The following is a 16,260-nucleotide window of genomic DNA, read 5'->3' as shown; positions in this document are numbered from 1 at the left end:
GGCGCCCCGCCTGAAATCTCGAGCGCCCGGGCTACAATGTCGTGTCACATGCAAGCGACACTAACCACTAACTTCTGGCTAGCTAAAATTTGCTGACTAATGTTAATGTTAGCTTCATATGAGTGAAAGATCAGGCACAATCCAGCTAGTGTAGGAGAATAATGTTAATTGTAGCATATAAGTGCTGAATCCTCTTCATTATTATCAACACACAAAGGCCACTGAAGTCAAACAAATGTGGGTAAACCACTATTTTTGACTGTCTATTTCAGACATGTAGATAACATAAACCCTGTTTGCTCCCAATGCAGCCTGAGCTATGACTCGGGGAAATCTGCAACGAAAAATAAGAGGCCATTTTAGTCTAATATAAACGTACACCAACTAGTACGCTAACATCTGGAATAATTAAAGGCCAACAATGCTTAATTGTTCATGATTAATTAAACCAGTCTCATTCAGTTGATGAGTAGCCTAATGTTTTAATGTTAATTCCTAGTCGTGATGGCCGTTCGTGGAGAGAAGGCAGGGCAGCGCAAGATCTCCTCCTTCTTTACGACCGGTGGGGTGACTGGGGCTAACAACTTGACCCCAACGGCGGAGCCCTCTGCCTCTCAGGCCGCTCCACAGCCTGCAGAGCCCGAACAGGCCGCTGTATGTAGCAGTAACACTGCATGTGGTAGCAGTAGCACCACCACCAGGGCACATGCCCATCATCGTGCTTCAGGTTGGAATCTTGAATGGGCTATGAATAAAAAGTATAGTCCCTGGCTGTACAAGACAGAGCATGGTGAGTTTAACAGAATTAAAACATTAAATTCATTCACAGGTTTTGCAGAGTGTGCAGGAAGCAAAAACAAAAAGTGGTCAGGGGCACATCACAGAGACCCTTTATTGAAGTCCTCTATGTCAGATACAGGCAGGACGTCCTGGATGGCCATATGAGCAGCGAGAACCACAAGACCACCCTGAGGATTGAAGCCAGCAGCACCAGATGTAAATTAACATGGCAGTTTTTTAGAATTATTCCGAATAATTATAGAGATCCCCCCCCCCCCCCCCCCACTCTCTCCTTCTGTTCTGTTTCAGCCATGCCAATCGTAGATGCCTTTGTGCCAGTACTCACCATGGAGCATGCAGCAATAATTGGTGGCTTTCAGTGCCTTTATTGGCTTTTAAAAGCATGAAGTTGCCTATCACACCAAGTACCCTGCTCTGCTGGACCTGGGCACGATGCTTGGCTGTGACTATTTCTCAAAGCTCAAGGTATTATTTAAATTCATGAATATTTATTTCCCATATTGGTTACTGTTAAATAGAAATAAAAAGCCCTATGAAACATTTAACACTGATTATTTGTTTTAGATTGACAAGAGGACCAATTACACATCTCACCTGGGTCAAGTGATAGAGGAACCTTACTTGAAGGCCATCCAAACCTCACAGGCTGTTGGCCTAGAAATAGATGAGACCACTGATGTGTCAGTTATCAAGCAGCTGGATATCCACACCAGGTACTAGGGCATGTTTCTTAAGGTACAACAACACATTGGGATGGAATGATTATTCTGAAGGAATGTGTTTTTTAATGTTTCAGGTATCTTGACAATGAAGGACAGCTCTATAGCCAGTTTCTGGACATGGTTGCAATTCCAGATGGGACAGCTGACACCATTGTTGAGGCCGTGAAAGACGTGGTGGACAAAAAAGGCATCCCTGTAAACCGGTTGTATGGTTTGGGAACTGACGGCGCTTCAGTGATGACACGGAATCTTCATATCATTGAGTCTGAGTGAAAATGTGTTCTAGTTAAAAACATTTTTAAGTTGGAAATCAGTAGTTTAAAAATGAATTGTACTGTAATTTAACATAATTCATACTATTAAGGAAACGCAATGGAGTAGCCAAGCAGCTGAAGGACTCATGGCCGTGGCTACTGTCTGTGCACTGTGCTGCCCACTGTCTGGCACTTGCCTGTAAAGATGCTGCAGATTAAGTGTCCTACATGAAGACCTTTAGAGAACACCTGCACAATCTGCATTTGTACTTCAGGAACAGTGTTAATCGCACAACAGTGTTCAAGGCAGCTGCCACAGTGCTGGGAGTAGACAACTTAAAAGTGACTGTAAGTGAGCTACCCATACAAATAAAACTTCAGTTAACTACACTACTAACTAGGCCTTTACACATTCTGTGCCACATCCAGATTTGTTGCTGCAGTCCATCTCCAAGCTGATATTCTTCCCTTGGAGCTTTCTTGGTGTTTCCAACAGGTGCTGCTTTGGGCATGTTAACTTCAGAGTGAGACAGAGTGCAGCTCATCAACAGACAACAGTCTTTGCAACTGTGTGTGTACACTGTGGCCTAGAGGCAGAGTGAAGGTCTACTGGTTGTGGGTTTAATTCCTACTTTGGTCAAACATTTGTATGGTGATCACTGCTTGCACTATTAGCTAGCTCTGCGTTCAGCTGTTTTCAGCATTCACACGCATTTCCTTCAGGAAATGCTACTTTATGTAATTTGTTTCTGTTTTCTGAATTTTGTGTTTGCTTTGTGTGCCGAACTTATTAGGCCATGACCCCAAAAATAAACAGTTTGTGTTTTCCATCATCATGTTTGTGGGTTTGTTGTTAAGTAACTTCTTTCATATTTTGAGAGCCAAAAATAATAATTGATAAAGCAACTTCTCTTTAATTTTGAGGGCAAAAATAATAATGGAACAATCTAATTAATTAAGTAATTCATCCTTTTTTTTGAACCCCCTCCCCCCTGGCCAAAGTTTTTTCCTGCAGGAAACCCTGCCTATTGGGTATTAATTTTGAAACAACCAATGCAATTAACAACATGACAAAACTTATCTCTCTGAGATTTGGTTGTGTCCTGACCATTTTTCTCTTCTGTGTACCTCAAACTAACTATTTCAATTTCATTAAACTTTATACACACTGACAAAGATTTGTTTATCTGCAAACAGCATTTTAACTCACTATGAACTATTTTTAACATTCCACTTAACTGATTTTAATTAAATGCTTCTTAACAGTTACAATAATTATATTTATTTGCATATTTATTTATTAGTCTTACTTATTAAGTAATTTAGACTGGGCTACATTATTATTATTGTTATCCAAGAGGTTAGTTACAGGAGGTAGTGTGGAAATGCAGGAAGTTGTTTTTATTAATATTATTTCTCTGTGAAGCCCCAGAACAGTGCTCCCCACCCCTGTAGATTTTGGCATACACATACATTGGCTAGACTGTCTCCCCAAGGAACATTATGAAATAAATCATATTGTCAGTGGCTCAACAACAATATTAAGTTAAGCTTGAGTGAATGATGCCATTTAGTTGCCGTAGTAATTATGACTTGCAGCAGTGGTGCATGTCAGATGGCATATAAATAAAAGTTTCCACATACAGAGGGGTAGAGGTGGGTTGAGGTATTTACCAAACTGTGGGCTTTGCCACAAAAGGCTGCTCTTCATTTCCTGTTTCTTGAGTCTGAACAGTTTTGAAAAAAAACACAAGTAAAATCATCCTCTAACCTTAACCCCATGGTTATTATTGTAGTCATGACCATGAAAGTAAGATAACTTCAAAGGTAATAGCAGTAACTTTAACCCACACGAGTGGTTTTGTGATTAAATTAAGCGGGTAGATCAAGGTCTGACAAATGAAGCAAATATGTACTGTAAGTGACTTTCACTTCCATTCTCTCTAATGGTCAACAGAAGCCATTTGAAACTGGCTCGAAAGAGAAAACCAACTGTAGGAAGTCTGAGATAGTGACATTACTTACTAGTTTCAAGTCTTCCACAATACAGAATGATGTTCATTTTGTAAATCATGGTCCCATTTACAGCAGAATAGACAATAAAGTAGGGCCTACATTGTAATTGACAAATGAGTACCTCTGCAGTATAGACATAGCTGTCTCTATTTCAGTGTGTTTGCAGTTCATGAAAGTTAATTGTAAGATTCTGGTCAACTAAAAAGTCTTGTTCAGCATTATTATTATTATATATTATATATGGCAAACATAGACCGTAAATCCACTGTGCTAACCAAGCGAGCACAAGTAGGGTCACCTCCACCCACTCATCCAAGTATAACCTAATCAGATAAAAAATCTCACATGTGTAGTGCATGGTCAAACTATGTCTATTGTCATTTAAAGCTTCAATATGTATTTTGAAACAATTGACATGTATTGATCTTTTTTGACAATGCATGAATGGATATTAATGTAACTTTAAAAAAGAGACCTTCTCAGACTATTTGCATTATCCATACTGATTTTTTGGGCGAATATTCAAAGGATGTGATTATTTTGCCGAAGGCCTATCTTCTCTCCCACTGTCAACAAATAACTGGCATAATGAGACAACACAATAATATAAGCTGCAGATGTTAGCCCACCAGTTAATGAGATGGCTAACTGACCCTGTCGATCACAACACATTTCATTTGTTTTGGTAGTAATAAGCACACTGCTCTGGGGCCACAGGACTTTGCTTCCCGGACACAGGCTGTTGGTCCCTGGACACAGCTTGTTGCTTCCCAGTCACAGTGCAAGCATACAAGCTTAACACCACAGATGTTGTTAAAAAGAAGGGATTTCTGATTCTTATCTACAGAACCTTTAATTTGGATGACTTGTTGGCTTTGGCTGAAGCAACCTTGTAATAAATGGCAAACCCACTTTACCAAATTTCTACTGCCACCCTCGGTACAAAGTAGGGGTGTAAATCAGAAGTTTCTTCATGATATATTATATTGATTCAATGAGCAATGTTTTGATGTTTGCAGATATCACAAAGACCGTCACAATATGATTTTCGATTCGATTCGAGACAATATCACGGCTGATTTATCACAATTACTTCCATTCACATCAAATCACAACAGTGTCTAAAATATAATTTAACATTTTTATTTCTGAACTCAATCAGATATTTAAATGAAAAACAATCTATTCTTTTTTAATCAATGTTCACTCTAGAATGCCACATTTTTGATATAGAACTTTAAAATGTTTGCATCCAGAGTCAGAAAGCAGGAGCTAAGCATATAACAAAATCTGTAAAAGCAAGAAAAAAGTCTGCACGCTGCAGCTTCCAATGCAGGTAGACTGGGCGTCTTAAATGATCCATGTCTGATCGATGTTTTCATTTAGCATTGATGCTTTTGGCTCGATCTCATTAAATTGTATCGATGTAAATCGGCATATCGTTACAACCCTAGTAAAAAGTTACTGTCAATTAAAACTGTAGTTGGTTATGTTTTCTTTTCATTTTGGAATAATATTGCTGCCAGCTGTATATACTCTTCATTTTTGTAATGGAAAAGGAATATCTTGTTTTGACTATCAGCACTCTTTTCTATGTTTGACCTGACTCATTAAGCTGATACTGCATCAATAAAAAGCCAAGCTCTATATTTATATCACCTGTCTTTTGTAATGGTTGTTTTCTCTCACCTTCTATTTGATGGTTATGTACCACAACACCAAGGCAAATTCCTTATATGCGCACACCTACTTGACAATAAACCAGTCTCTTCTCACAGATCACAAGTCATAAAAATAGGTTGTTAAATACTGACTACATCTGGCAAATAGTACTGTAGTTAGTAACGTATCATGCCAGCCTGTTAATGTGCTCAACATGATGAGTACTTTCAGTTTGAACAGAAATGGGTTTGATTATATCTTTACATTATTATGTTACTAGTGTGTTTACTGTATATAAAGATAACCAGTTTTAATGTGATTACAATTCTAACGTTAACATTAGAAACCATGATATTCTTGCTATACCTCTCAACATGTGATTCTATTTAAAGAAAAAGTGTACAGTGCAGGTTTCAGTAAGCATGTGTTTATGTTTCCTAATAAGGACATTCAATGTGACTTGTTTGGCCAATCAACTGCAGCCTTGTCTCTAAAGAGAAGAGAAGTATAGAGATTCTTTCCATTCAACACAGCGATTTGAACACGATGACATCTACAAACCTTGTTCTGTATCTGGCATTTCTGTTCTTGGGGAAAATGGGTGAGTGGTGTTTTGTAACAAGAACTTGTACAAATGTTTCAAGTATTTATTTAAGTATTAATTTTGCTGAATTCTATCACTTAAAATGAATTTTTAATTTGCTTTGTCTTTTATTTCACATCAGCTCAAGCAACTAATGAGAAATCTTCCTCATCTCAACAAGAAAGCAGTTTTATATCTGCTAATGTTGGTGAAAGTGTGACTTTACAATGTTTCTACAAAGATGACTCTGCAACAAGGCTTTACTGGTATAAGCAAACTGTTGGACAGAAACCAAGGCTCATGTCCACTCTATATGTGTTTAATAGAAATGGCACTTTTCATGATGAATTTGGGCACAATCCACGCTTCAAACTGGATACTGCAATTGGTAAAAATCACTTGATGATCTCAGATTTGCACTTCTCAGACTCAGCTACTTACTACTGTGCAAGAAGGGCTTCATTAATGTTCGAATTTGTAGGGGGCATGACTCTAAGTGTCAAGGGTTCAGGTTTAAACATCCGAGCTTTGGTGCATCAGTCGGCATCTGAGAGCATCCAGCCAGGAGGCTCTGTGACTCTGAACTGTACAGTACACACTGGGACCTGTGATGATGGAGAACACCAGGACCTTGAAATGCTTCGAAGCCACTCCTTCGTTGCCCGGGCGGTGTGTGTTTGGGATCATCGTCGTGCTGAAAGACCCAGCCACGTTTCATCTTCAATGCCCTTGCTACGGTGGCCCTGAAGGGCAAACGACACCAACAAAAAGGAAAACACAACGACATTAACAAAAACACAACGACAAAAAGGAAAACACAACGACATTAACAAAAACACAACGACAAAAAGAAAAACACAACGACATTAACAAAAACACAACGACATTAACAAAAACACAACGACAAAAAGGAAAACACAACGACATTAACAAAAACACAACGACAAAAAGGAAAACACAACGACATTAACAAAAACACAACGACAAAAAGGAAAACACAACGACATTAACAAAAACACAACGACAAAAAGGAAAACACAACGACAAGAAGGAAAACACAACGACATTAACAAAAACACAACGACATTAACAAAAACACAACAACATTAACAAAAACACAACGACATTAACAAAAACACAACGACATTAACAAAAACACAACAACATTAACAAAAACACAACGACATTAACAAAAACACAACAACATTAACAAAAACACAACGACATTAACAAAAACACAACGACATTAACAAAAACACAACGACAAAAAGGAAAACACAACGACATTAACAAAAACACAACAACAAAAAGGAAAACACAACGACAAAAAGGAAAACACAACGACAAGAAGAAAAACACAACGACATTAACTCCTAACGGAAAGGGTAGGTACGTGCTATGACAAGGATAATTGCTGATTGGACAAAAGCACGTCCGTCTTTTTAACAGGTGGGAAAGGCTGCTTTACGCCATACCAGGTAATCAATTTCATATTTGGTCATATTGCTTTCCTCGCTCCACTACCCACTATCCATTCAGTCTAAACTTCTTCATATCAACAAGTGATGTGATGAATGATTTTATAACTGAGTATGCCAATATGTGTGGATATCCTATATGCCACACGTTACTCCGCTCGACTCAAATTGTTTTATTTTACACACTGTTGCTCCAACATGATTTACAACACACGGACTGATGGACATAAACGTGTCTAAAACATCAAATGCGTGATTTTCCTAGACCATCTTTACCAGACGTGATCTTTGATCATCGTGAAATGTTTTTCAGAGGTGCAACAAGCTGGACCTGTAAGGTGTTAGAGTGTTACCATTGCAATAACAGCGGTCACAAGTTAATTTGGCCGTGGTGTGTTGACAGTCGTGGCTATGCAAACGTGATTTTTAATTCAACAGTAATTATATCACTTTATGACAAACACTTGTTGTATAGCTACGTGGCCTTATGGTAAATCATTAGGCTGGGAATTTTTTGCAGTTGGTTCAAATCCCGTGTCGGGTGACTTTTTATTTATTTATTTTTATTTGAACATGTATACAGAATATGGTGTCCAGTATTTCGGATCCCACAATTGTACTTCACAACATGAGGCATCATGCTTGGATTAAGCAGGTGGAGATCATCAGATATATATATATGGACGTGCATTCACTAAACTACCTGGTATGGCGTAAAGCAGCCTTTCCCACCTGTTAAAAAGACGGACGTGCTTTTGTCCAATCAGCAATTATCCTTGTCATAGCAGGTACCTACCCTTTCCGTTAGGAGTTAATGTTGTTGTGTTTTTGTTAATGTCGTTGTGTTTTTGTTAATGTCGTTGTGTTTTTGTTAATGTCGTTGTGTTTTTGTTAATGTCGTTGTGTTTTTGTTAATGTCGTTGTGTTTTTGTTAATGTCGTTGTGTTTTTGTTAATGTCGTTGTGTTTTTGTTAATGTCGTTGTGTTTTTGTTAATGTCGTTGTGTTTTTCTTCTTGTCGTTGTGTTTTTGTTAATGTCGTTGTGTTTTTCTTCTTGTCGTTGTGTTTTTGTTAATGTCGTTGTGTTTTCCTTTTTGTCGTTGTGTTTTTGTTAATGTCGTTGTGTTTTTCTTCTTGTCGTTGTGTTTTTGTTAATGTCGTTGTGTTTTTGTTAATGTCGTTGTGTTTTTCTTTTTGTCGTTGTGTTTTTGTTAATGTCGTTGTGTTTTCCTTTTTGTCGTTGTGTTTTCCTTTTTGTCGTTGTGTTTTCTTTCTTGTCGTGTTTTCCTTTTTGTCGTTGTGTTTTTGTTAATGTCGTTGTGTTTTTGTTAATGTCGTTGTGTTTTTGTTAATGTCGTTGTGTTTTTGTTAATGTCGTTGTGTTTTCCTTTTTGTCGTTGTGTTTTCCTTTTTGTCGTTGTGTTTTTGTTAATGTCGTTGTGTTTTTGTTAATGTCGTTGTGTTTTCCTTTTTGTTGGTGTCGTTTGCCCTTCAGGGCCACCGTACCTTGCTGATGGAAGGAGGTTTTCACTCAAAATCTCACGATACATGGCCCCATTCATTCTTTCCTTTACACGGATCAGTTGTTCTGGTCCCTTTGCAGAAAAACAGCCCCAAAGCATGATGTTTCCACCCCCATGCTTCACAGTAGGTATGGTGTTCTTTGGATGCAACTCAGCATTCTTTCTCCTCCAAACACGACAAGTTGAGTTTTTACCAAAAAGTTCTATTTTGTTTTCATCTGACCATATGACATTCTCCCAATCCTCTTCTGGATCATCCAAATGCTCTCGAGCAAACTTCAGACGGGCCTGGACATGTACTGGCTTAAGCAGGGGGACACGTCTGGCACTGCAGGATTTTAGTCCCTGGTGGCGTAGTGTGTTACTGATGGTAGCCTTTGTTACTTTGGTCCCAGCTCTCTGCAGGTCATTTACTAGGTCCCCCCGTGTGGTTCTGAGATTTTTGCTCACCATTCTTGTGATCATTTTGACCCCATGGGATGAGATCTTGCATGGAGCCCCAGATAGAGGGAGATTATCAGTGGTCTTGTATGTGTTCCATTTTCTAATAATTGCTCCCACAGTTGATTTCTTCACACCAAGCTGCTTACCTATTGCAGATTCAGGCTGAGGCCGAGGAATTTACCAATTAATTCATTAAAAATCCTACCATGTGATTTCCTGGATTCATTCCACCCATTCTGTCTCTCATAGTTGAAGTGTACCTATGATGAAAATTACAGGCCTCTCTCATCTTTTTAAGTGGGAGAACTTGCACAATTGGTGGCTGACTAAATACTTTTTTGCCCCACTGTAGGTGCTTTATGTGCATTACTCTGACTCACCACACATCACTGCATTGACTGTATAATGAACTGCATCAGAGTGCACAGCAGCACTGTGACTGAACACATCCAGTTACACACTGATACAGGACTGAAGCTGCTGCTGCTGTTGTGTTGTAGGTTTAAGAGTGAAAAACCTTTCTGGGAAATACAATGGTCATGAATTCTTAATTGTCTTTGGCACTTTTTTTACTATAAATGTATGTAGAGGAGAAAAACAGTTTGTGGTTTTCAGCAGGATATAAGCACGTTCACACTTTCAGAAGAGTATCCATTTAACCAAAACATCTTAAACACTCAAACAGCAGATCCTTGTCAAGCCAAATTTGTCTGATTATTTTGACACAGAAAGATGAAAAGCTGCAGTAACAAAGGAAAAAACCTGTCTCACTTTCTGTCCATATTCTGCTGACTGAACCAACTTTATTTTATTTCTACTGCCAGACCACTGAAATGGAGGTAAATGGAATTCAGAAACAATGTTCTGCTTATTCAGGACAATACACAGTTAGATCATAATATGTACCATCACGTGTTTCTGGTGTACTTCATCGGGTGATTTAGTACATGTTCAAGCTTGTACTTTGTGTTCTGCTGCATGTCTGTACTACAGTGTCTGTACTAGATATTTAATTACTATTCAATTTCATTTTAATGCCAAGATGGTGAGCTGTTAGGTTTGTTTTTACATATATATATCCTCATGTGAATACAGTCAAGAAACAAACTTCACGTTATAGATGGCAGTTAACATGTGGCCGTGTTTCCTTAGTAGAATATGTTGGCCAATCAAATGCAGTCTTGTCTCTGAAGAGTGAGGCAAAGATCAGTGCTCTTTTCATTTCACACATCAAGTTGAACATGATGACATCTCCAGTGTTTGCTCTTTATCTCACATGTCTGTTCGTGGGCAAATGGGGTGAGTTGTGTTTTTATGACTCCAAATTGTATCTTAAAGAGTGATTGTAATATTGTACTGATTACAATGAATTGTATTCCAACAAAACTTTTGCTTTATTTCTCATTTCGCTTCAGCTCAGACAACTGCTCTAAAATTCAACTCATCTGTTCATCAAGACAGTGGTTTTATATCAGCTAATGTTGGTGACAGTGTAACTTTACAATGTTACTGTGAAGATGATGATACAACAAGGCTTTACTGGTATAAGCAAACTGTCGGACAGAGACCGAGGCTCATCTCCACTGTCTACACATTTGACAAGAAGGGCATTTTTTATAATGAATTCGAGAACAATCCACGCTTCACACTGGACACTGAAAATGGTAAAAATCACGTGACAATCACAGATTTGCAGATTTCAGACTCGGCTACTTACTACTGTGCATGTGGTAATTCAATGATGTTAAAATTTGTGAAGGGAACTCCTCTCAATGTAAAGGGTTCAGGTTTAAACATCCAAGCTGTAGTGCATCAGTCGGCATCTAAGAGCATCCAGCCAGGAGGCTCTATGACTCTGAACTGTACAGTACACACTGGGACCTGTGATGATGGAGAACACAGTGTTTACTGGTTCAGATACTCTGAAGAATCTCATCCAGGACTCATTTACACACATGGAGGCAGGAATGATCAGTGTGAGAGGAACACCAACACACAAACACACACCTGTGTCTACAACTTGCCGATGAAGAGTCTGAATCCTTCTCATGCTGGGACCTACTACTGTGCTGTCGCCTCATGTGGACAGATACTGTTTGGAAACGGGACCAAGCTGGATGTTGGCAGTAAGTAACTTTCTAGCAGACAATATCTCATCTGATAAAGATATGATTACTATCTAATTGAAACTTAACATCAAATTAGAGATAAATCAGAGAGTTGTGTAATATCTCATTATATGTGACTCTCTACAGATGAGGTAGACTCTCTTGTCTTGGTGTATTTCTTGAGTGGAGCTTTGGCATTCACCACCATCCTCAGTGTTTTGCTGGCTTTCTCAATGTACAAGATGAAGAGAAACAGCTTTCAATCTACAGGTAACTGTTTATATCTGAGAGTTTATGTTAACTGAACATGGCTTTGGAATAAAATTACTTTTTCTGTTTTCACAAATAGAGTCTCAAGCAACACTTTCTGCTCCCTCCACAACAAATGGCGAGGTAAAACTTTTTAAACATCGGAGTTAATACCTAAACCCAATTTTTGTATTATCAGTTTTAGTTCACAATTAGTTTTATATTTGTTAAGATCCATACTATTATCAACTTTTACATATGTTGTTAGCAGGATCACCAAGGCACAGACAACCTGCATTATGCTGCTTTTAGTGTGAAGCTGCCCAACAGATCAAGAAGAGTGAAGAACAACTCCAACAATGAATGTGTGTACTCCAGTGTAAAGTAGTACAATTACATGTTACACTTCTGCTTTTTAAGTAAGATTATTTTTTTCAAAGTATAGATTTTGAGATAAATATGTTTTCATATCTTCCTTGTGGTGTGTAGTCAAAATATAAGATATATGTTTTAGGTGTACAAGAAAACAACATGTATTTAACATACTGAGACAATTTCAATACTTGAAAATATACTGAAAAAATGTCCTTTAGCTAGTGTATGTTTAAACTGATCAATTAATGCTACACAACTGACTCATGGCTTTGTATTCCAACTGATTATTTCACATGTAATGGTTTAACAATATAAGTACTTTCATATACATTTTATGCAACCATGATCAAATAATAAATAATATAAGTTGATTATGGAAAACTTTGTCCTTGTGATATTGTCTATGGGTGTGAATTCATTCCCATGTAGCATTAATTGCCGCTTCATCATGATCGGCGTGAACAGCAGCACTGTGACTGAACACATCCAGTTACATACTGATGGAGGACTGAAGCTGCTGCTGCCGCTGTTTTGTTTTCACAGTGATGTCAAATCAGGTTTAAGAGGGGAAAGGCTTTTGGGAAATACAGTGGTTATACATTTTTGCAACAGCTAAATTAATACATTTTATTTCATTTTTTTCCATCCGGGAAGAGGGGGGAGGGGCAGCTCAGCCAAAGAGGGCAAATGGGCACAAGTATGGGCAACAATAGCCCATAATTGTGCACGTCCTTGGTGTCAAAGTGAAATCCACATGAATGGTATCGGAATCGCTCAGACCATCACACTGCCTCCACCTGCTTGCCTTCTTCCCATAGTGCATCCTGCTGCCATCTCTTCTTCAGGTAAATGATGCACTCAATCCCACCATCCAAATGATGTTCAAGAAAATATGATTTATCAAACCAGGCCTCCTTCTTCCATTGCTCCATGGTTCAGTTCTGATGCACACATGCCCATTGTAGTTGCTTTCAGCAGTGGACAGATGTCAGCATAGTAACACTGACTGTGTGTCTTTGCAGCCCTGTACACAGCAAGCTGTTATGCACTGTGTGTTCTGACACCTGTCTATCACAGTCAGTATTAACTTCTTCAGCAATCTGTGTGACAGTAGGATTGGACCAGATGGGCTAACCTTTGCTTCCCATGTGTATCAGTGAGCACTGGGTGCCAATGATCCTGTTCTCAGTTCACCAGTTCTCCTTTCTTGGACTGCTTTTAGTAGGAACTGGCCACTGCATGCAGAGAAGACCCCACAATACCTGCCATTTTGGGGATACCTTGACCCATAAGTTGTTCACTTAACCTGTCAGTGGTTTTAATGTTTTGGTGAAATCAGTGTATGTCAAAAGAAAAACATCTTGTAGTTTGAACAGGATATAAATGTGTTTGCAATCTCAGAAGAGTAGTCCAAACCCATTCAACACTCAAAACAGCAGGTCCTTATCAAGCGAATTATTATTTTGACTTTGAAAGATGAAAAGCTGCAGTTACAAAGGAAAAAACCTGTCTAACTTTATGTCCATATTCTGCTGATTGAACTGACTTTATTTGACTTCTGCTGCCAGTCCACTAAAATGGAGATACATATAAATCATTATGATTCTGAAAGCATCAAACAAACACATTAGAAAAACAGAGACATCTCTGTTCAGAAACAGTGCTGTCCACAGTTAGATCATTTAAAAGAAAGCATGTGGCTATTTGTATGTGGGTTTTATAACAACGATATACTCTAAAAATCTTCCTCATTGAGTTACTATCACATCTAGCTACTGAGTGCTGTGTTTCTAGTGTACAGCAGGTATTTAACAAATATTCAAATCTGTCCACTGTGTTCTCCTACATGTTTGTACTGGATATTACATTTTAAGTGACTTTACATTTAATGCTGACATGGATAACTGTTACACATTTGTGTCATCATATGAATATAGTCAAGAAGCGCACTTGACATTTTAGGTCACATGTGGTAATGTTTCTTAAGTAGGACATGCGGTATGACTTCAGATTGGCCAATGGAATGCATTCTTGTCTCAGAAGAGTGAAGAAAAGATCAGTGCTCTTTGCATTTCAGTCAGCAAGTTGAACATGATGACATCTACAATGTTTGCTCTCTATCTCACATGTCTGTTTTTGGGTGAAACAGGTGAGGTTTTTTTTCTTTTACTTAAACTTCTGTCTTCATGGTCACTTCTCATACAAATTATTGTAATATCTTGAATGTACTAATTACAAATCATATCACTAACTTACTAATAATACATTTGCTTCATTTCTCATTTCAGCTCAAACTGCTCTGAAACTCACATCTACTGTTCCTCAAGACAGTGATTTTATATCAGCTAATGTTGGTGACAGTGTAACGTTGCAATGTTCCGATAAAGGTGATGTAGCGGCAAGGCTTTACTGGTATAAGCAAACTCTGGGACAGAAACCAAGGCTCATCTCCACATTCTATACATTTGACATGAATGGCACTTTCTATGATGAATTCAAGAATAATCCACGCTTCACACTGGACACTGAACACAGTACAAATCACTTGATGATCACAGATTTACACATTTCAGACTCAGCTACGTATTATTGCATTTGTTGCTTTTTATACACGTTTGAATTTTCAAAGAACATCATTGTCAGTGTAAAGAGTTCAGGTTTGAACATCCAAGCTTTGGTGCATCAGTCGGCATCTGAGAGCATCCAGCCAGGAGGCTCTGTGACTCTGAACTGTACAGTACACACTGGGACCTGTGATGATGGAGAACACAGTGTTTACTGGTTCAAAAACTCTGAAGAATCTCATCCAGGACTCATTTACACACATGGAGGCAGGAATGATCAGTGTGAGAGGAACACCAGCACACAAACACACACCTGTGTCTACAACTTGCCGATGAAGAGTCTGAATCTTTCTCATGCTGGGACCTACTACTGTGCTGTCGCCTCATGTGGACAGATACTGTTTGGAGACGGGACCAAACTGGATGTTTGCAGTAAGTAACTTTCTAGCATAAATTGTTTCATCTGATAAAGACATGACTACTCTCTAATTTAACTTAAAAAGTCAAAATAGAGATAAATCAGAGAGTTGTGTAATATCTCATTATATGTGACTCTCTACAGATGAGGTAGACTCTCCTGTCTTGTTCTATTTTGTGAGTGGAGCTTTGGCGTTCACCACCATCCTCAGTGTTTTACTGGCTTTCTCAATGTACAAGATGAAGATAAACAGCCAATCTACAGGTAAATATTTATATCTGCTTGCATTCATTACCCTTGCATTCAATTGAACATGGCATTGGAATAAAAAAAAAATTGTGTTTCACAACCAGGATCTCAAGCAAGAAATTCAGCTCCCTTCACAGTCAATGCAAAGGTAAAAAATTAAATGTATTAATTACTTGTTTAATTTCTGCTGATGTAATTTTTTAACATCCAGTGCAACATTTAACTGTTTTTGGACAGTGTTTTTGTGTCAATATCATTCATAATGTACTGATATATACTTTGTTACCAGGGTTACAAAGATGGAGACAAGCTGTATTATGCTGCTGTAAGTGTGAACCTGACCAACAGACGAAGACAGAAGGACCAAACCTGGAGTGAATGTGTGTACTACAGCGTAAAGCAGTAGAACTGTTTCTTTTGTGTAGTGTCTCTTTGGAGGTGTAACATAGATTTACTTTTAGGTTTGAAAAAAAAGTTTGAACAGCTTCTTTCATTTCTTGCTGTACTTTTGTATTTTTTTAGGATACTATTTTTTGTGTGTGTGATCTGAAGCAGAATATCTGTACCATGACATTTTATAACATTTTTTAACATTCAAATAAACTGTTTATCTCAAGTTATTTTTATTAATACTCTGTGAATATAATGGTTTTTGTGTCTTTACCAGTAAATGGCTTGATATATAGTGCAGAATGTATTTGTGTTTTTTTAGGATCAAGATTGTATTAGACTTTTTTCTTTTATCTGCATTGATTTTATTCATTTGGCATGTATGTGTTTTTGTATTGTGTGAACATTTTTTTGTAAATAATCA

General features: G+C 38.1%; 2 protein-coding genes across 2 annotated transcripts; both read left to right on the top strand.

The window, feature by feature from the left end:
* Positions 1-10,724: 10,724 nt before the first annotated feature.
* Positions 10,725-12,228, top strand: LOC128383289 (uncharacterized). Its single transcript, XM_053342900.1, has 5 exons — positions 10,725-10,782; positions 10,899-11,609; positions 11,739-11,861; positions 11,941-11,984; positions 12,112-12,228. The coding sequence occupies exons 1-5, from the start codon at positions 10,725-10,727 to the stop codon at positions 12,226-12,228; spliced, it is 1,053 nt and encodes a 350-aa protein (XP_053198875.1).
* A 2,078-nt stretch (positions 12,229-14,306) lies between these two features.
* On the top strand, positions 14,307-15,852 carry LOC128383290 (uncharacterized). The gene is made up of 5 exons (XM_053342901.1): positions 14,307-14,364; positions 14,504-15,211; positions 15,342-15,461; positions 15,551-15,594; positions 15,736-15,852. The coding sequence occupies exons 1-5, from the start codon at positions 14,307-14,309 to the stop codon at positions 15,850-15,852; spliced, it is 1,047 nt and encodes a 348-aa protein (XP_053198876.1).
* Positions 15,853-16,260: the final 408 nt, after the last annotated feature.

This window comes from Scomber japonicus, chromosome 22 (assembly GCF_027409825.1).
Source record: "Scomber japonicus isolate fScoJap1 chromosome 22, fScoJap1.pri, whole genome shotgun sequence".
Lineage (NCBI taxonomy): Eukaryota > Metazoa > Chordata > Actinopteri > Scombriformes > Scombridae > Scomber > Scomber japonicus.
The sequence above is the reverse complement of the archived record's forward strand: the minus strand, read 5'-3'. Positions and strand labels throughout refer to the sequence as shown.